This window comes from Pongo abelii, chromosome 20 (assembly GCF_028885655.2).
Source record: "Pongo abelii isolate AG06213 chromosome 20, NHGRI_mPonAbe1-v2.0_pri, whole genome shotgun sequence".
Taxonomy (NCBI): domain Eukaryota; kingdom Metazoa; phylum Chordata; class Mammalia; order Primates; family Hominidae; genus Pongo; species Pongo abelii.
Genome location: NC_072005.2, coordinates 35095810 through 35117399, shown reverse-complemented (window position 1 = coordinate 35117399; position 21590 = coordinate 35095810). Strand labels below are relative to the sequence as shown.

Below are 21590 nucleotides of genomic sequence, written 5' to 3'. Positions count from 1 at the left end.
TCAGCAAATTAGATGATTACAGCAGGGATAAAAATAGTCTTCTAACAATGTCCAAGGTATAAATGTGATTTGAATTTCAAAATGTGGAACATGTGGTAGGAAAATGCACGGTTGGGTAAATATGACTAGACATTATCAGATTTGATTTCTCTTTCTAGCCCTGCTCAGAGCTAGAGCCTAATTTTGCCCGAATAAACTCCAATCTCGTTTGTGTCTGGGTTAGAGGATGGACACGTATTGGGTGCCACGCTCTGAATCTTAAAGGGCTCCATGGCGCTACCTGCCTTAGAAACTGAAAGTCAGTGTGAACGTCTGCATCATGTATTTATCACATGGTACCAAATAACCATCACGAAAGGGCAAGCTGTCCGTGTTCCACACAGGGAAGATGGCATTGGAGAACCCTTGACTCCCACCACCTGAGGACCAGGGTTTGTTGTTGTTGTTGTTGTTGTCAGGCACAGTGGGCAGAGAAATGACAACAACTCTGGCGGACTCTAGCAAGTGAATTCTTTTTTGGGAGACAGGGTCTCACTCTGACGCTTAGGCTGGAGTGCAGTGGCACAGTCATGGCTCACTGCAGCCTCAACCTCCCAGGCTCGGGTGATTCTCCCATCTCGGCCTCCTGGGTAGCTGGTACTACAGGCATGTGCCACCACAACCAGCTAATTTTTAAATTTTTTGTAGAGATGGAGTTTTGCCATATTGCCCAGGCTGGTCTCGAACTCCTGGGCTCAGACGATCTGCCCACCTTGGCCTCCCAAAGTGCTGGGACTAGAGTCATGAGCCACTGTGCCTGGCCGCAAGTGAATTCTGTGAGCTGAGGCAGGATATGAAGATATGGTCTGCTCAACCACAATTCAGTGTCTCCAGGGTTGGTGAATCACTCGCTCTTTCTCCATCTCTAACCCGAGAGTTAGATCAGGGGCCACATCACCTCCTTTCTCTGGTCCTTCTTGCTAACACATCTCCTCAGGACATCTGTTCACCCAAGTTGACTGAGCTGCCATTTTCACCCCAGTGTCTCTTGTGGCCTCATCTGGCTTTAGCTGAATAGCAGAACATAAGCGACTTGGTCAAGGGGTATTTGCAGCCAATGAGAGAGAGGCCAAAGCACAGATTACTAGCAAGTGGAAAAAGCTCCTCTTACAGGGGAACTTTGATTTCTACTTACTAGCAACTCTTAGGGTTCCTAAGTATAGACATGATTGATTAATTTGGATGTCATTTACCCATTCAGGACTTAGCCTTTATTAGCACCAACGATTAAGAGCTGCCTGTGACAACACTGCCACTTAAAAAGCTTTGACTTCCAGAAATGCAGCATTCCAACAAGTTACATATAAGGCATTCTTATTTCAGCATATTCTAGCACCCTCTGTAATACGGTGGGTTGCTAAATGACCTATGAATTAATATTTACCTCAAATGTGTGTGTGTTTTTTTTAAGATGTCACCCAGGCTGGAGTGCAGTGGCATGATCTCAGCTCACTGCAACATCCGCCTACCGGGTTCAAGCGATTCTCCTGCCTCAGCCTCCTGAGTAGCTGGGACTGCAGGCGCCCACCACGACACCTGGCTAATTTTTTGTACTTTAGTAGAAATGAGGTTTCACCATGTTGGCCAGGCTGGTCTTGATCTCCTGACTTCAAGTGATCCACCCACCTCGAACCTCCCTAAATGCTGGGATTACAGGCGTGAGCCATCATGCCTAGCCTCAAACGTACTTTCAAATTTGCTGTTACCTCAATGTGTCAAGCTCTCAAATTTATGAAACTTTGGAAATAGAAATTTTTTAGTGCCATCTTTTTGCTTACAAAATGCCAAATGTAGGCCAGACACACTGGCTCACACCTGTAATCCCAGCACTTTGGGAGGCTAAGGCAGGCGGATCACCTGAGGTCAGGAGTTCGAGACCAGCCTGGCCAACATGGTGAAACTCCATCTCTACTAAAACTACAAAAATCAGCAGGGCGTGGTGGTGGGTGCCTGTAGTCTCAGCTACTCGGGAGGCTAAGGCAGGAGAATCGCTTGAACCTGGGAGGCGGAGGTTGCAGTGAGCCGAGATCATGCCACTGCACTCCAGCCTGGGTGACAGAGTGAGACTCCATCTCCAAAAAAAAAAAAAAGAAAGAAAAAAAGAAAATGCCAAATGTAGGCCGGGCAAGGTGGCTTACGCCTGTAATCCCAGCACTGTGGGAGGCTGAGGCAGGTGGATTACCCGAGGTCTGGAGTTCGAGACCAGCCTGGCTAACATGGCGAAACCCCGTCTCTACTAAAAATACAAAAAAAATTAGCCGGGCATGGGCAGGTGTCTGTAATCCCAGCTTCTCAGGAGGCTGAGGCAGGATAATCATTTGAACCTGGGAGGCAAAGGTTGCAGATAAGGCTTGTCTCAAGCTCCTGGCTTTAAGTGATCTGCCCAACTCAGCCTCCCAAAGTGCGGGGATTACAGGTGTGAGCCACCATGCCCAGCCAAAAACTCACTGCTTTTTAAGACTAGAACATCTCTGCCTAAGTGAAGAAATAACTTGCTAGTCCTATCATTTGACTAAATACCATTACCTTACATGTAGATTTACAATGCATTTATTAGGATAACTGTAGTATTAAAACTTGCCAGAGGGCCGGGTGCGGTGGCTCATGCCTGTAATCCCAGCACTTTGGGAGGCTGAGGCAGGCGGATCACGAGGTCAGGAGTTTGAGACCAGCCTGGCCAACATGGTGAAACCGCATCTTTACTAAAAATACAAAAATTAGCCAGGTGTGGTGGTACGCGCCTGTAGTCCCAGCTACTGAGGAGGCTGAGGCAGGAGAATCGCTTGAACCCAGAAGGCAGAAGTTACAGTGAGTCGAGATCACGCCATTGCCCTCCAACCTGGGTGACAAAGTGAGACTCCATCTCAAAAAAATTAAATTAAATTAAATTAAATTAAATAAATAAAACTTGCCAGAAAAGCCGGCACAATGGCTAATGCCTGTAATCCCATCACTTTGGGAGGCCGAGGAGGGTGGATCACCTGAGGTCAGGAGTTTGAGACCAGCCTGGCCAACATGGAGAAACCCCGTCTCTACTAAAAATACAAAATTAGCTGGGTGTGGTGGCGCGTGCCTGTAGTCCCAGCTACTCGGGAGGCTGAGGCTGGAGAATGCCTTGAACCTGAGAGATGGAGGTCGCAGTGAGCCGAGATTGTGCCACTGCACTCCAGCCTGGCAACAGAGGAGACTCCATCTCAAAAAAAAAAAAAAAAAAAATTTGCCAGAACTACATCAATGTCAAAAGTAAGGTCTCTCCAACTTCACACAAATATGGTTACAGATTTTATTTTATTCTTTTTAAGACGGAATCTTGCTCCGTCGCCCAGACTGTACTGCCATGGTGCCATCTTGGCTCACTGCATATGGTTACGAATTTCAAATGGCTGCTTTTTTCTTTAGATTTTTGCCAAATGAGATAAAATACCAAGTTGAAAATAAGCAGTATTTATTTGTTCATTCACCCTTCCTTGTATGTACTGGCACACATGATGAAGCACTGTTAGACAAGACTCCGAAAGACCACCACTTGAAGAATATTCAGTAAAAAGTCATGTGAGTGGCCGGATGTGGTGGCTCATGCCTGCAATCCCAGCATTTTGGGAGGCCGAGGCAGGCAGATCACCTGAGTTCGGGAGTTCAAGACCAGGCTGGCCAACATGATGAAACCCCATCTCTACTAAAAATACAAAAATCAGCCGGGTGTGGTGGCGGGCACCTGTAATCTCAGCTACTTGGGAGACTGAGGTGGGAGAATTTTGAACGGGGGGGAGGTGGAGGTTGCAGTGAGCCAAGATTGTACCACTGCACTCCAGCCTGGGTGACAGAGCAAGACTCCCTCTCAAAAAAAAAAAAAAAAAAAAAAAAGTCACGTGAGCGGCCAGACGTGGTGGATCACGCCTGTAATCCCAACACTTTGGGAGGCTGAGGTGGGCGGATCACAAGGTCAGGAGTTCAAGACCAGTCTAGCCAACATGGTGAACCGCCATCTCTACTAAAAGTACAAAAAAAAAAAAAAGTCACGTGAGCTGTACACGAGGCCTGTAAGTGGGCAGCAATGATTAGCAAGGCACTTGGTGACTCCATCAGTGCTCAGCCAACAGGCTGCATCATGCACGCAGCTGACATATAACTCTACTTCTCATTTTTTTTTTTTTTGAGATGGAGTTTTGCTCTTGTTGCCCAGACTGGAGTGCAATGATGCGATCTCAGCTCACTGCAACCTCTGCCTCCTGGATTCAAGCGATTCTCCTGCCTCAGCCTCACGAGTAGCTAGGATTATAGGCATGTGCCACCACACCTGGCTAATTTTTTTTGTATTTTTAGTAGAAATGGGGTTTCTCCATGTTGGTCAGGCTTGTTTTGTACTCCCAACCTCAGGTGATCCGCCCACCTCGGCCTCCCAAAGTGCTGGGATTACAGGCGTGAACCACCATGCTCAGCCTTAATTTTTGTATTTTTACTACAGATGGGGTTTCACCATGTTGGGCAGGCTGGTCTCCAACTCCTGACCTCAAGTGATCTGCCCAACTCAGCCTCCCAAAGTGCTAGGATTACAGGCGTGAGCCACACACCCAGCCGCATTTTCTTCCTTTCCTTTTTTTTTGAGACGGAGTCTCACTCTGTTGCCCAGGCTGGAGTGGTGATGCGATCTCGGCTCACTGCAAGCTCCGCCTCCCAGGTTCACACCATTCTCCTGCCTCAGCCTCCTGAGTAGCCGGGACTACAGGCACCCGCCACCATGCCTGGCTAATTTTTCTATTTTTAGTAGAGACGGAGTTTCACCGTGTTAGCCAGGATGGTTTCGACCTCCTGACCTTGTGATCTGCCCGCCTTGACCTCCCAAAGTGCTAGGATTACAGGCGTGAGCCACCGCGCCCGGCCGCATTTTCTTCTTAAAAGCAGTTTTAGGCTACTATGTTAAAAGTTCTCCAAATAAAAATTCACTTATTCTTTAGGCTAAGATTTCGGTAAGGGCAAAAAAAAAAAAAGCATTAAATCATGCTAATTACAGATTCCTTATGGCCTTTAACCAGCCCTAGGAAGGAAGTTACACCTAGGAATTCTCTTCGGTGTGGACATTACCTCACCACTACTGCCACTGTTGGCCAATAAACCTGGTGTGAGCAGCCACCAGTGCAGGGCATGGTGAGACAAATACCAGGTGGACTCCTCACTTCCAGCTCAGGGGGCACCAGGAGGCAGACAGGCTGCACCTGAAGCCCACTTCTAAAGTTTTCTTTCCATCAAATACATTGAAAAACTTATTTGACCAAAAGAGTTAAGCCTCAAGGCTGGGTGCGGTGGCTCACACCTGTAATCCCAGCTTTGGAAGGCTGAGATGGGCGGATCACCTGAGGTCAGGAGTTTGAGACCAGCCTGGCCAACATGGCGAAACCCCATCTCCACTAAAAATACAAAAATTAGCTGGGTGTGGTGGCACACACCTGTAGTCCCAGCTACTTAGGAGGCTGAGGCAGGAGAACCGCTTAAACCCGGGAGGCAGAGGCTGCAGTGAGCCAAGATTGTGCCCCTGCACTCCAGCCTTGGTGACAGAGCGAGACCCTGTCCCTGTCTCAAAAAAAAAAAAAAGAAAGACTTGAGCGTCAAGAAGTATGAGAAGTATGAAGTCAAAAAACAGAACTTGATATAGCCACAATTAAGGCTGACTGCTACCTTAAGTTACCAGACACAGCTCATAAAACCAGCTGTCTCAAAGACAGTATTATCTTTATTAAAAAACGGATAGATATAGCAGCACTTACAAAACAGTTCATCAAAGGCATTGTACACTGTCAACTGATAATGTGGAGAGGGCAGCCCCCTGCCCAGCTGGCTGTGGGCTCTGCGCATTGCTTGCCCGCAACCACCTGCTCCACTTGGTACAACGCAGCCCGGAACACCTGTGGGGAGAGCCACGCCACCGTGGCCCTCCACAGCTTCAAGCTTTTGTTGTTGTGTGAGTCCCTCAGGTCAAGTAGCACCTTCCATAGCAGCATCGGGAGCACACACTGGTGTCTGGAGGTGGCTGGTGTACTTGACCCACTTATTTAAAAAAACCTATAAGCATTCAATAAAAAACACTTTGCCCTGTTTGATGCCATCCACAGAAATACTTCTGTTGTGGAAGAAACACTCTTCCATTCAGATATCTGTAAAAGCAAACGCACGCCTCCGCTGCAACAGACAGAAGAGAACGTGGAGCAGGCGCGCAACTGTCTTTGGTGGAGAAAGATGGGGTGGTCACGCCATTTCCGGCCCGCTGCTCTGCTTCTTACCGCTCTGTGGCGGGGTGAGGAGCCCACTGGGGAGAGGAGAAGCCCTATTTTGTTCAGACAACATGACTTTCTTTGCTCGGGCTTTGTCCTGTTGGTAAGAATAAAAGGGACAACACGTTAGAGTAGAACATATCCTTGGGCTTCAATTGCCATAGGATTTTTCTTTTTTAATTAAAAAATTTTTTTTTCTCAAGATGGAGTCTTGCTTTGTCATCTAGACTGTAGTACAGTGGTGGGATCTCGGCTTATTGCAACTTCCACTCCCAGGGTTCAACCGATTCTCCTGCCTCAGCCTCCCGAGTAGAATAGCTGAGATTATAGGCACCCGCCACCATGCCTAGCTAATTTTTGTATTTTTCATAGAGACAGGGTTTCGCCATTTTGGCCTGGCTGGTCTTGAACTCCTGACCTCAGGCGATCTGCCCGCCTCGGCCTCCCAAAGTGCTGGGACTACAGACATGTGCCACCCGGCCTGGCTAGTTTTTAAATTTTTTAGGGACGGGGTCTCCCTGTGTTGCCCAGGCTAGTCTCAAACTTTTGGGCTCAAGCAGTCCTTCTGCCTTGGCCTCCAAAAGCCACTGTGTCTGGCCACTATGTCTTTTTCTATGGAGATGAGTGAAAGAAAAAAAAATATCAAAGAGCACTTTAAAACTCTGTAGTCTATATGATAGTGAGATACAGCATCAATTTGCCAGGATTTTTCTTGTTCAATTAATTAAAATGGAGTTTTTCAAGGATATCTGGGGCCTGCCTGAAGAAAAGTGAACAGGTTATTTAGGCAGTTTTTTTTTTTTTGAGACATAGTTTCACTCTGTCGCCCAGGCTGGAGTGCAGTGGCGTGATCTCAACGCACTGCAACCTCCGCCTCCCAGGTTCAAACGATTCTCCTGCCTCAGCCTCTCGAGTAGCTGGGACTACAGGCACCCACCACCATACCCAGCTCATTTTTTTATTTTTAGTAGAGACAAGGTTTCACCATGTTGGCCAGGCTGGTCTTGAACTCCTGGCCTCAAGTGATCGGCCCACCTCGGTCTCCCAAAGTGCTGGGTTTACAGGCCTGAACCACTGGGGCTGGCCTATTTAGGCAGTTTTAAGAATTTGGCCAAGAAGGACTGAAAGAAGGAGCAGCACTGACCAGCAAATCCAAGCTGTCTCTGTGGGTCTGTATGTTGTGTGCATCTTCATCAGCGACGCCCCTGAAGTGCTTCAGTTTTGAGCTCCCCATCTCCCTTATAACCATGGCAAATGGAACCATCCACTTGACACAGTTCTCTATGTCGCACCACTGATACCCTGCAGTGAAGACGTCGTGGGCTTAATCTGAGGCTGACAACTGGATGTAAGTTTAGTACACCTTGTTTGTGCATGCACTGGAAAGCCAACTTACCTGAAACCTTTTGCATCAATTCAGATGACGAGAAATGATACAAAGCCGAAGCAGCAAGTATACCATAAGGAAATTCAAGGCAGTCAACATCCAGGACACAGAGATCCAACAGCTATGGAGAAGAAAAGAACGCTGAGATGGATGCCACCAACGCCTCTTCTAGAGTTCCTCACTCCAGCTGCAGGGAAGGTGGCCCCACGGACGTGATGGAGCCACTTACCTCTGCAATCTGTATAAAGATTTGCTGGGGATACTGCGGCAGTAGCACTTCATGTAAGTCATTTAGATATGCAACCTGCATGTATACATTCAGCCAGGACACAATAGTCAGGGGACTTAAACGCCACTTAAGGGCCTAAAGGAAAACAGAGAGAAAAGAGACCGATGATTGAGAAAAGTTCAAAATGCAGCCATATTCCATGCCACAATGTGTCCAGCTGGAGAACACCTCCCAGAAGCACCTCACACTTCAGGTGGAAAAGATCTGCCGTACGCATTTAAAAAATGGCTGGAAAATTCACTGGAACCCACCTTCATAATCATTAATTCCATGGTGAGAATTTCATCTCCTGAACAAGCTCCATCTGTCACATACGCAAACTGGTGCAACTTTGGAGGATAGATTTCCTGAAAGGAAATAAAAGATGGCACTAGCACCAAAGCCAATCTCTAACAGTCTCAATTTATAATGCATCCAAAATGACTTCTCAGCACCCTGGCATGGAAAGAGAGAGGGCACACTGATGGGATTAACACAGAAGCCACTCCAATGGTTGTAAAAAAAAAAAAAAAAAAAAAAACACACACACACAACTCCCACCCACCCTTAAATAAATGGATGGAACTTTGACTCATTGTGGGTACTCTTGAAATATCCCCTTTTCAGTACCTTTAACACATTTGAAAGTTGGGCCCATACACCCTTTGATAATCATACACAAATTTTTAATCTTTTCTTTTTTCTTTTTTTTTTTAGACAGAATTTCCCTCTGTTGCCCAGGGTGGAGTACAGCGGTGGGATCTCGACTCACTGCAATCTTTGCCTCCTGGGCTCCAGCAATTCTCTTGCCTCAGCCTCCCGAATAGCTGGGATTACAGGCACACGCCACCATGCCTGGCTAATCTTTGTATTTTTAGTACAAATGGTGTTTCACCATGTCTCAAACTACTGGCCTCAAGTGACCCAGCTGCCTTGGCCTCCCAAAGTGCTGGGATTAAAGGCTTGAGCCACCACCCCGGGCCCAAAATTATTATCTTAGTTCAAAGTTCATTTTTTTTTTTTTGCTCAGTGTAACTACATGAACCTAGGTCTTCCATACCCTCACTACTTTTCTCTTCCTGGTCACTTTCCAGCCTTTTTTTCTGTTTGGCGTGTGTCTTAACTTTACAGGGTAGCAAATTAGAAAAATTTAGGATGAGTGCTATAGGCAAAGCGCCAACCTCTTCCCCCAATCCCAGTGGAGCTCGAGAAATAACACACATTATAGAACAAATATTTGAAAATTATTTACCTCAAGTTTGGCTGCAATAAATAAAGATGAAATACCAATAAGCTGTAGAAGAGTTTTTACAACATTTTCTTGTGTCGCCATATACCGGTCAAAGAAATCTTGTGCCAAGTAAAAGGTCTCCCTGTGAAGTTTATAGACCTCACACACCTGAAAACATATTTAGTAAGTTTTAGAACAAGTAAGTTTTACTTGAGGGAGGGGAAAAAAAAAACTTGTAATGACTTTGGTGAAGGACAATATAAAATGCAAAGTTCCTGAACTCAACAATTGATAGATTTTGTTTTCTTTTTTTCTTTTTTTTTTTTTTTGAGGTGTCTTATTCTGTCACCCAGGCTGGAATGTAGTGTTGTGATCTTGGTTCACTGCAACCTCCACCTCCCAGGCTCAAGCGATTCTCTTGCTTCAGCCTCCCGAGTAGCTGGAATTACCAGCACCCGCCACCATGCCCAGCTAATTTTTGTATTTTTAGTAGAAATGGTGTTTCACCACGTTGGCCAGGCTGGTCTTGAACTCCTGGCCTCAAGTGATCTGCCTGCTTTGGCCTCCCAAAGTGCTGGGATTATAGGGATGAGCCACTGTGCCCAGCCTAACAACTGATAGGTTTTAAATGAGGGGCCCTTCTGGCCTGTCCCACCCTCACCTGCCTAGGATGTGAATCATCCCCTTGCCCGCACAACCCCGTGGAGTAGGCCACCTGCCTGTTAGTCACTCACTAGCACACAGGTTATCAGATGGACTGTCACAGCACAGCAGTGCTGGTGTTCAAGCAAGCAGCCCTTATTTTACTGAATAATGGCCCCACAGGGCAAGAGTAGTGATGCTGGCTATTTGGAAATGCCAAAGAGAAGCCGTGAAGTGCTTTCTTTAAGTGAAAACATGAAAGTAGAGGATTAAAAACATGGCATATCTAGAGCTCAGTACTATCTGTGGCTTCAGGCATCTCCTGCGGGTCTTGGGATGTACCCCCGAGGATGAAGGGTACTTCTGTAGTTACACACTCAACTTCTACATGTTTTCATGAAGCAGGTCTGCCTGAGATGTTCTTCCACTTCAGAAGAAAAGCCACTTCTCATCCATTCAAGTCTTACAAGGTTGTCTAGGAAGCTTCCCTTAATCAAGAAACTATAAGCTACCGCAGTTCATCCCAGTAAGAGATATACTACCAATAAAATCTCATCTTTTATGTTTAACCATTATCTATCAAATGTTGTTATACTTGTTCTTTTGATTAACTGTTAAAGAGAAATAAAATAGTGTGGACCAAGAAAAGATTTGAGTTGGATGCTGTAGCTCACACCTGCAATCCCAGCACTTTGGGAGGCCAAGGCACGGGGATCTCTTGATCCCAGGAGTTGGAGACCAGCCGGGGCAACGTAGCAAGACCCCATCTCAACAAAAAATAAAAAATTGGCAGGGCATAGTGGCTCATGCCTGTAGTCCCAACGACTGGGGAGGCTGAGGTGGGAGGACTGCTTGAGCCCAGGAATTGGAGCCTGCAGTGAGCCGTGACTGCACCACTACACTCCAGCTTGGGTGACAGAGCAACTCTGTCTCAAAACACAGAAGCCACTCCAATGGTCCAAATAGCTTTAAAAATATGCTTAAAAAAAAAATTGAGACAGAGTCTCATGGTCACCTAGGCTGGAGTGCAGTGGTGATATCGCAGCTCACTGCAAGCTCCAACTCCCAGGCTCAAGCAATCCTCCCACTTCAGCCTCCTCAGTAGTTGTGACTACAAGCCTGAGCCACTATACCCTGACAATTTTTTATTTTTTGTTGAAATGGGGTCTCAAGGGCCGAGCGCAGTGGCTCACGCCTGTAATCCCAGCACTTTGGGAGGCCAAGGCGGGCAGATCACCTGAGGTCGGGAGTTCAAGACCAGCCTGACCAACATGGAGAAACCCCGTCTCTACTAAAAATACAAAATTAGCCACGCGTGGTGGCGTATGCCTGTAATCCCAGCTACTCGGGAGCCTGAGGCAAGAAAATCGCTTGAACCCGGGAGGCAGAGGTTGTGGTGAGCCAAGATCACACCATTGCACGCCAGCCTGGGCAACAAGAGCGAAACTCCATCTCAAAAAAAAAAAAAAGACATGGGGTCTCACTGTGTTGCCCAGGCTAGTCTCTAACTCCTGGGCTCAAGGGATTCTTCTGCCTTGGCCTTCCAAAGTGTGGGATTACAGACATGAGCCACTGTGCCCAGCCAGGATTTGAACAATATATTTTATTAGAATAAATGGGAATGGTGGAAAAGGGAATAGATTCCAAGAAGTTAAAAAGGAGCAATGTCAGACCTGTTTAAGATAAGCTTATCCATATATGTTTACAATTTATGACAGTAGCTATCAAAGAGGTGATATATGCATCCCAGCGGATACATTTAAAAGCAATTTAGCTGGGCATGGTGGCTCACACCTGTAATCCCAGCACTCTGGGAGGCCGAGGTGGGTGGATCACGAGGTCAGGAGTTCAAGACCAGCCTGGCCAACATGGTGAAACCCCGTTTCTTCTAAAAATACAAAAATTAGGCTAGGTGCGGTGGCTCATGCCTGTAATCCCAGCACTTTGGGAGGCCGAGGCGGGCAAACCACAAGGTCAGGAGATCGAGACCATCCTGGCTAACACAGTGAAATCCCATCTCTACTAAAAATACAAAAAATTAGCCAGACGTGGTGGCGGGCACCTGTAGTCCCAGCTACTCAGGAGGCTGAGGCAGGAGAATGGCATGAACCCAGGAGGAGGAGCTTGCAGTAAGCCGAGATCGCGCCACTGCACTCTAGCCTGGGTGACAGAGCAAGACTCCGTCTAAAAAAGAAAAAACAATACTGGGCGTGATGGCGTGCGCCTGTAATCCCAGCTACTCAGGAGGCTGAGGCCAGGAGAGTCACTTGAACCCGTGAGGCAGAGGTTGCAGTAAGCCGAGATTGTGCCACTGTACTCCAGCCTGGGTGACAAAGCAAGACTCCCATCTCAAAAAAAAATAAATAAATAAAAAGCAATTTAATGAACATAATGAACAAAGCTCAAATGTTAACAGTTACAATTTACTGGAAAATACAACCTTAACAATTATTTAAACTTGGATGGAAAAAATTAGATGCCAATTTTAAAACATCTGAAGGATAAAAAGATTTCAGAAATTCTTGCTAAGAATACAAGCAAAACAGAAAGACCACCGCAGTAAATATACCATATAGCTTCAGAGATGGAGAACGTGTCATGGGAATAAACCACACAGAGGTCCTAATACACAAAAATGCTGGAAATGCTCAGTGCTTTCATGAAGCGAACAGGAAGACTCAAGCTCACCTCCATTAACCAATCCAGAAGAATTGCTCGCATTTTTGGCTGCAGAAGAGGGTGTTGCTCAAGAAAGTGCTGATCCCTTAAGTATGTCTTTTCCTTGTTTAACATGATTTTCCAGACTTCCTCTCTATTTGCCCAGCTACAACAAAACACACAACAAAAATGAGGCCCACAAAGGGGTAAGAATGCGTCCATGCTATGAGGGATAAAGGGGAGCATGGAGTAAGAGACCTGGAAGCCACGTGGCAGAGTCGGCACTGACCTCAGTACAGGCAGTGGGGAGCCTCTGGATGGTGCAATAATCCGAGACTTGCACGTTGAGTTTGGGTAAACCCGCTCATCATCTTCTTTGTCAGGTGTGGGGATCAGGGAGCAGGGGTCTGCACAGACTGCATTATTGTCCCAAGGCTGTAAATGAAAAATACACAGGAGAGGTGAGATAAGATGCAAACAGCTCTTACGTTACCCAAAAACATTACAAACTCACTTGCCACTCAGTAAGATACTAGGCATGACTTCTGAAAGTGCTTCCAAAAAGATACATTATGATATTTTTTGTCACAACTCAAAGATTTTTTTAATGAGTACAATGCATCTACTACAATTTCTTAAAAGTAAAACAGAATTGTCAATAAAAATATTTACATAAGCACTTCACATTCATTAGTATAAAAGATCAAAAATGGGGGGGAGGGGGGAGGGACAGCATTAGGAGATATACCTAAGGTTAAATGATGAGTTAATGGGTGCAGCACACCAACATGGCACATATATACATATGTAACTAACCTGCACGTTGTGCACATGTACCCTAAAACTTAAAGTATAATAAACAAAAAAAGATCAAAAATGTAAATTGGCTGCCATATGTATTAAAGTCCCCTCAGTTTAAAACAAAAACTCATCAAATGTGACATTTTCTTTTTGTTGCAGGACTAGCCAAATATGTTAAATAATAAAGGACTTTTTCTTTTCCTTAACTCGAAACAAACAGAATGAACATCCACCTAGTTAAAACCAAATCAAGTGATGGTCACAGGTCACAGGTCATACTATGAAGTCTACAGGAAGCTAGCCTAGACACTAGACCTCTGAATCTCCTGAGTCTTGCAGGGTAATTCAAATACCTGATAAAGTAAGGAACTATTATAAACCAAAGCACTATGCTTTTCTTTTAAAGGTTTCAGATATGTATTCAATTTTCAATATCTGAAAAACACTAAAGTCCATTTAGAATATTTTCATTTTTAAAGCTATTCCTACTCTAAGAAGTCTGTTTGATTTTTAAAGTTATAAAATAGTAACTTTGCTGAAGATATTAGGCAGGTAACAATCCTACTAGCATGGAAGCCATATGAAAGTCTGAGACTTGGCTTTTTTTTTTTTTTGAGACAGGTCTCCCTCTGTTGCCCAGGCTGGAGTGCCGTGGTGCGATCTCAGCTCACTGCAACCTCTGCCTCCTGGGGTCAAGCGATCCTCCTGCCTCAGCCTCCTGAGCAGCTAGGACTATAGGCATGCACGAGCACGCCCAGCTAATTTTTGTATTTTTTTGTAGAGATGGGGTTTTGCCATGTTGTCCAGGCTGGTCTCGAACTCCTGGACTCAAGCCATCCTTCTGCCTTGTCTTCCGAAAGTGCTGGGATTACAAGCCTGAGCCACCGCACCTGGCATTTTTTTTTTTTAAAGCAGAGACCACCAGCCTGGCCAACCTGGTGAAACCCCGTCTCTACTAAAAATACAAAAATTAGCCGGGTGTGGTTAGTAGGCACCTGTAATCCCAACTACTCAGGAGGCTGAAGCAGGAGAATCACTTGAACCCGGGAGGCGGAGGTTGCAGGGAGCCGAGATCGCGCCATTGCACTCCAGCCTGGGTGACAGAGCGAGACTCTGTCCCCACCTCAAAAAAAAAAAAAAAAAAAAAAAGCAGAGACCATTAACATTGACTCAAGAACAAAATAGACAACTGGGGTCACTATAAATGAACGTGGAAACTCGGGCTCTAAGTGCTACCTCGAAGACACAGCACATAGTGGCGACCACAGCACATTGGCCGCCTTCAGAGGAAGCCCAAGCACTTTCAGTTAGAAGAGCAAAGCCAGATAAAGCTCTTCCCCACCCAATGTACAAAGAATTGGGCATGCAAATTATCCATGACAGCTCCTGCCAACAGCTGTGCGAGCAAGGCTGCTTCCTTTCAGTTCTAGTACCATGTGCGGGTGGCATTTCCTTAACTCAAAAAGGGTCACATTACAACCGCTGTAAGTTGTTCTTCATTCAGGAAGAATGAATTCTAGTCTTGAAGGGATAATGCTGGGTGCCACCCTCTACAGCCAGATGGCTGGCACATCTGAGAGCAGGCCTTTGGACATAGATGAGTCCAGCAGCAGTTCCCAAACTAGGTGAACCATTAGCAGACAAATGGTTTCCAAAGTTGGCCTTTTTAGGGACCAGTGGATGAGGTAGAATAATTAAGTCTATGTCCTTAACTTGAGTGTACACCAAGTTTCAAAGCAAGATCCGTCTGACTTTATTTAGGAAGGAATGAGATAACAATAAGAGACCAATGGGATTCCTAACCACTCCAGCTCCTCATACCACTTTTTTCCTTACGTAGGATTATTTTCTGAAAAGTAACAGTCCAGGATTCCACTTCAATAGAAAGACTGAGTCTCGTGCAAAAAAATTAAACAACAAAATGGACGTGTTAAGTAGATCTTAGAAAAAAGGGTATTCTTTTCATTAAGAACAGCCTAAGATGAAAATTAAAAAGCTTCCACGTGGTCTCGATGAAGCAGTCACACAAGAGTTTAGCACAATGGCTCCAAGTAGCTCAAGACTGTTGTACTGGGGGGAACTATGATAACTCCAGAGAAAAGTTCTGTATGTGAACAGGGAAAAAGGTTCTGTTGTACCCCCAAGTTCTAGTTTCATGAATCCCCACAAAGAAATAACAAAGATACTGCTCCATACATAGACAGCTAATGTTTAAGCTATCTACTCTACAAAATGTATAGAAATCTGTTGCCATTAATCTCTGGAGAACCACGAAAATGCCTTCTAGTGGGAAATGGTACGGCTATTCCGGCAGCACAGCTATCCACACGCTGTGGCCAGGGGACAGAGCCACAATCCGTCCCAGGAGCCACCCTCCTCACTGCTCAGGCTATCCTTGAGAACAGACATGCTTCTAAAACTCCAAGAATGCAACAGGGACGGCCCTGCTTCATCTTCAGCTGGAAGTTTCTTTTCTATTCAAAACACAGCTGGGAAAATAAACAATCCTGAATTTCACAAAGTCAGAATTCATTTTATAATACCTAAAAAATCAACTTGCTTGATTTGAATGTACTTTAAGGGAAGAAAAAAAAAACTTGGGATATGCCATCTCATTTCCTTCTCTGAAATGATTTCTTTGAATGAAAAAGGAAATCAGCAACCCTTTCTTCAATAGTCAGTGGACCCTCCTCAGAAATGCTTATTTTGGGGGACCTTACATGCAGTGACAACTGCTATTTAGAACACGGCCCACTGCGTTGAAACCCTTCACGATTCCAGACGAACTACCCTGGCTGCTGCTCTGCAAAGTGAGGGGCTCCTCTGCTAACCTAACTGGGATCCCTGCACTCAGGTCGAACACTGTTTCTGTTCAGCATTTATCTGTGATAGAGTCAGAAGGCCTGACCAGCTAGTTTAGAGATAGGCTGCTTCCCCCACTGGAGACATAACTACAGTCTCCAGCCATTTCTGAAAGTAAAGAGATAGTACAAGCTTTTCCTGCAAGAAACTTCTGATATTATAATGATTATCACACTGCATGCAGGAAATTTGGCAGGAACTCCTTAAGGAGAGAAAAGAAAAGCAGTCAAAAAAAAAAACATATTGAGACACTACCTATCATTACACTGAATGTTCCACTGATACTCTTGCTGAGGTCAGGCTGAGCTGGGGATCAATGCAGGTAATTGCTGGAGGGGCTAGAAGAATTTCCAGGGCCAGAAAGAGGAGAAGAATTTGAAACCTGACCTACAGAAGACGGAGGAGGTCCTTAAACACCATGACAAGAAAAATAGGTGTAGATAGGGGGAAAGTTGTTGCTTATAAACACCCAGGAACCCTCCCCCAGTTCACCAGCTTTTACAGACAAGGCCGAGGGCCCAACTTTGCCCCTGGATGGCACAGGACTCTGGGTTACTTTCTTCCTCTAACTGAGTCTCAGTTTCCTCCTGGGTAGAAGGGGAGGACTGAATAATGTGATGTCCATTCTGGTTCTTCTAGGCTAGGCACATATCTGTAATCTCAGAACACCAAGCTTCCTGGAATCCCAGGACTGGCAGAGGCCAGTGCCCACTGACAGGTACAGTGCTGGGCCATATGGGCTGTGGCTGCATTAGAGAAGTTCACTCTCACCGGAGTGTCTCCAGCGAGAGACAAGACAGCATGAAACCCCATGTGACCCACAGGGAGAAGGACCTCCACAGAGGCCCAATCCCGGGCGGACCTACCTGGCTTCCACACTGGTCCCTCGCCGTCCTGTCGATTTTGGCCATTTCTTCATCTGGATCCTGCAAAAACTAACATGAAGCCACCCCCATGACCCCAAGGAAACACACCAAACAAGACAAAAACAGAGAGAAGAACAGAAAGCTGATCAGGTTATGAGCTCCGTTCCTGCCCAAGGGACCCCCGCCCCCGTAGGCAGAGCCAAGTCGGGTACCCAGGTGAGATGGGGGGGATGCTCCCCAACCTGTCTCTTTTGTACTCACAACGGCCACGTTTGCCTTCCTCTTCCTGGAGCGAGCCGAGAACTCCGCGCCGCCGTCCTCCTTCATGGTGTCCCGCTCCTTCGCATCCCTGTGGACCCGGGTGGCACCGGGCCGGGTGAGCACCCGCGGCCGCCCCTCCCCCACGCCACCCGTCCCGTCCCGTCCCGTCCCGTCCGGCCCCGCGGCGCGGGCACTCACCGCTCCCTGCGCTCCCTCGGCATGATGGGGCTGCTCCGGCCTGAGGCCTGCGGGGCGGCGCGGGGTGAAGCGGCGGCGGGGTCAGGCCGTGGGCCCAGCACCCCTCCCCCCTCGCGCGCGGGCAGCCGGGCGGGCCAGGAAGATGGCCGATGGCGGGGTGGCCTGTCACCCGCGACCCGCGCCCCCGCCGACCCCCGACCCAGGGTCCCGCCGCCCCCGCCGCCCTCACCGGCCCGTCGCCTCCCGGGGCCCGGGCTGCCTCAGTGTCCCCACCGCCCCACTCCGCCGCGCTCCCAGCACCCTCCCGGGGCGCCCCGCGCCGCCGCCCGGGGACCCGCGACCCGGCCGCACCCCGCCCCCACCCAGCTCCCCGGCGCGGTCTGGGCCCCAGGAGTCCCTGTCCGCAGCCCGCGGCAGTAGCCTCACCAGGGTCTTGTCCGCGGCGGGCGGTGCGCTCCAGTCCCGGCAGGCGGCGGCGGCGGCGGCGGCGGCGGCGGGAGTCGGCGGGCCGAGCGCGCGGCGGTGGCGGGATCCGCGCCTGCCCCCTACACCGCGCTGGCGGCCGCGCCGGCTGCTCCTGCGCCCGGCTCAGAGCGGGACATTTAAAATCCCTGCGCGCGGAACCGGCCCCGGCCCGCCCTCGCGCCGCCCCGCCGCGGCTCCCAGCCCCTCAGCGGCCGCGCGGGACCCAGAGCCCGTCCCGCCCCGTCCCTCTCCCCGCCCCCGGGCCCGCCCCTCCACGGCGCCGGCCAACGAGGCGCAGGGACGGGGAATCAGGGGCGGGGCCGGCGGGCGGGGCGGGGCCAAGTGACAGGGCCTGCGCGCCGAGGGCCGGGCGCGGGGCGCGGGGCGCGGGACGCGGGGCGGGGCGGCGGGCGGGACGCGGGAGAAGTCTGGCGCGCGGCGGCGAGGGGCGGGCCGCGGGCGCCGGGGGCGGGACCGAGCGGCGCTGGAGCGGCAAAAAGCCGCGTGGCTGGCGCGGGTGGAATGTAAACACGGCGGGCGGCGCGGGTTCGGGTCCCGGCAGGACTGAGCCGGGGGGAATGTGTGGGGGGCCTACGCGAGGTGCGCCGCCCGCCGTTTCGCCGCGCGCGCTGTCCCGCCAGGCACGCCCTCCCCGCCCCCGGGACGCCGGGTTCCGGGCCATGAGTCCTGGGCGGGGACATCCCCAAGGTCACCGCGCCTGTGCCTTGGCCTAGAAGCAAGGCTTCAGGCCGCGGGGTCTGGGGCTCCCTGGGGGCCGGCTGCTATTCCTGGCCGCTATTCCTGGCTGCTATTCCATTCATCCATCAGTGCATTGGGTCGTTCATTCATTCATTCAAGGAATCTGTGAGTTCCTTCCATGCGCCCCTTCCATACGCGCCCCTCCCCCGCAAGCCCTTCCTGGCGCTCTGAAGACCTTTCTGACCCTGGGATTCCCTTGCACCCCATCTCTCACTTAAAGCCTTCCAGTTGAGGCCTGGCGCGGTGGCTCACGCCTTTAATCCCAGCATTGTGGGAGGCCGAGATGGCTGATCCCTTGGGGTGTTCGAGACCAGCCTGGGTAACAGTGAGACCCCATTTCTACAGAAAAAGAAACAAAAAGCCTTCCAGTTGTTTCCCATAAGGATCAAATCCACACTCCCTGTCCTAGGCTACAGGCTCCACAGGACCTGACCCTGACCCCCCACCCTCAGACCTCAGGCCTCCCCTCCACAGCTCCTCTGTCTTTTCTCCCTCAAGACTTGTATTTTTTATTGTGGCAGGGGGTGGGGGGTGGCAGGTAGGGATAGGGTCTTGCTATGTTGCTCAGGCTGGTCTCAAACCCACGAGCTCAAGCAATCCTCTCGCCTTGGCCTCCCAAAGTGCTGGGAGCCCAGCCCCTACACAGTCTTGGTGCCTCTCAGTTTCTTGTCTCTCTCCTCACCTTGCCTATGTTGCTCACTGCTGTATCTGTCAGTTCTTGGCATAGTGCCTGGACCAAGGGAGACACTTCAATTGTGTTTCTGAATGAACATTTGAAAGACAGGCACTGGCCAAGCCCTTGCAGAGCTTACCGGCTAATGAGAGAGACAGGTAGGGAACAGTCATCACCTCAGAGTACCCTCTGTACTCAGCTTCAGGAAGATGTGCGTAAAAGAAGGCTGTGGAATGCTCCCAGGGCCCTTCTTAAGCTAAAGTCTCAGTCCTGTCCCTTACCCTCCCCTAGTGACCGTTTTCTTGAAGTTAGAGCCAGGGTCTTATCAAAGAGGCTCACAAATTCATGATTCCCCCAGGTGCTCTGAGGACAAGGCTGCTGGGCTACTTGCTCAGCAGGGACCCACCAGGCACCTGAACCCCCCATCCTGTGCCCGTTAGGAATCACCAGTAACAGGTATCATAAACAGTGTTTCCAAAATGGCAGCACTGGGCTAAGTCCTTCAAAGTATCATCTCAATTAAACGTCACAATAATCCTATTTATGTTGATGCCACAATTATCCTGTTTCACAGACGGCAACTATCTACTCCCAAGGATCATTGTGAAGATTGAGATAATGTAGCTGACTCCTGTACAGTACCTGGCACACAGTAAATGCTCAGTAAATGAGTTATTATAATGATGGTAGACAAGACAGTTTTCCTTAGTCATTACAGCAATGTATACACCCACTAGCAAAGATAGAGCCCATATCCTCCACATCCTAGCTGACATGTTCATCAAGAATAGAATGGATACATAAATGTTGTTATATTAATTCAATGGAATACTACACAGCAATAAAAAGGGCAAACTACGGAATCATGCAGCAACATGAGAATTTCAGAGACAACATGTTGAGCCCAAGAAGCCAGACACACTTATTTGAAGTTTCCATTTATTTGAAGTTTAAGAAAAGACAGCAGTCACCGTAACAGTATTTACCCCTACGGTGAGGAGTAATGACTGGGAGGACACCAGCGGAAGCTTCCAGGGGCTAGACATGTATGCTTTGATCTGAGTGGTGGTTTCATGGCTGTATACATACATAAAAGCTCATTGATTGATACATACAATGTTCACACCTAGGATTTGTGCACTTTATTGAATGTCTCTTTTACTCAATAAAAATGAAAGAATTATTATTATTATTATTTATTTTTTAGACGGAGTGTCGCCCAGACTAGAGTGCAATGACGCGATCTCAGCTCACTGCAACCTCTGCCTCCCAGGTTCAAGTGATTCTCCTACCTCAGCCTCCCGAGTGGCTGGGATTATAGGTACGCACCACCACACCCAGCTAATTTTTGCATTTTTAGTAGAGACGGGGTTTCACCATGTTGGCCAGGATGGTCTCCATCTCTTGACCTTGTGATCCGCCCACCTCGGCCTCCCAAAGTGCTGGGATTTCAGGCGTGAGCCATGGTGCCTGGCCTTATTATTATTGTTGTTATTATTATTATTATTTGAGATGAAGTTTAGCTCTTGTTCCCCAGGCTGGAGTGTGATGACGCTATCTCAGCGCACTGCAACCTCCCCCTCCCAGGTTCAATCGATTCCGCTGCCTGAGCCTCCCAAGTAGCTGAGATTATAGGCGCCCGCCACCATGCCCGGCTAATTTTTGTATTTTTAATAGAGACAGTGTTTCACCATGTTGGCCAGGCTGGTCTCAAACTCCTGGCCTCAAGTGATTCTCCCTCCTTGGCCTCCCAAAGTGCTGGGATTTACAGGCGTGAACCTCTGCGCCCAGCCAATAATAATAATTATTATTTTTTAATTCAAGACATAGCAAAGCAAGACACAATCCCTGCCGTCTTGGGAGCTTCCGGTGTGGAAGGGAGGCCGTCATGCATTTGCAGTGTAGCATGATAGGGCTGGGAAGGGAAGAGTCTTGGGGCTATGACTTCATGTGGAGAAGGGGGTATCCAACCCATCCTTGGATGGCAAGAAGTTTGCATGAAGGAAATGGCAAATAAGCCAGAAGGACGAACACATTTAATAGGAACAATAGAAAAGTTGTGTCCAAGATGGCAGACACAGCCTATACAGCAGCTTGGAGTCTTCAGAAACCACTGATGTCTTTTGTTTTTATTTTTATTTTTTTTTGAGACGGAATTTTGCTCTTGTTGCTCAGGCTGGAGTGCAATGGCACAATCTCAGCTCACTGCAACTT

The 21590-nt window shown here is 48.4% G+C and overlaps 1 protein-coding gene across 4 annotated transcripts; it reads right to left on the bottom strand.

Annotated features, from left to right (window-relative positions):
- Positions 1–5735: 5735 nt before the first annotated feature.
- On the bottom strand, positions 5736–18107 carry CCNE1 (cyclin E1). 4 transcript variants are annotated; one of them, XM_024238348.3, is made up of 12 exons: positions 17906–18107; positions 17480–17526; positions 17282–17369; positions 17021–17080; positions 12781–12926; positions 12522–12657; positions 9213–9359; positions 8233–8328; positions 7922–8056; positions 7702–7813; positions 7450–7607; positions 5736–6402 (listed from the first exon to the last, which is right to left on the bottom strand). In XM_024238348.3, exons 2-12 carry the CDS (start codon positions 17500–17502, stop codon positions 6280–6282), a joined length of 1224 nt encoding a protein of 407 aa, XP_024094116.1. In that variant the 5' UTR covers positions 17503–17526; positions 17906–18107; the 3' UTR covers positions 5736–6279. The 4 variants fall into 4 exon arrangements, with proteins under 4 accessions (XP_024094116.1, XP_024094115.1, XP_054394784.1 ...); XM_024238347.3 differs by having other exon boundaries at positions 17021–17089; positions 17906–18104; XM_054538809.2 differs by lacking the exon at positions 17480–17526 and having other exon boundaries at positions 17021–17089; positions 17906–18105.
- Positions 18108–21590: the final 3483 nt, after the last annotated feature.

Coding starts and splice junctions, on each gene's coding strand:
- CCNE1 (XM_024238347.3), bottom strand. CDS start 17,502: ATGCCGAGGGAGCGCAGGGAGCG. Junction 17,090..17,281: donor GGAAGGCAAACGTGGCCGTT/GTGAGTACAAAA, acceptor GCTTCATGTTAG/TTTTTGCAGGATCCAGATGA. Junction 8,329..9,212: donor TTATTGCAGCCAAACTTGAG/GTAAATAATTTT, acceptor ATTTCCTTTCAG/GAAATCTATCCTCCAAAGTT.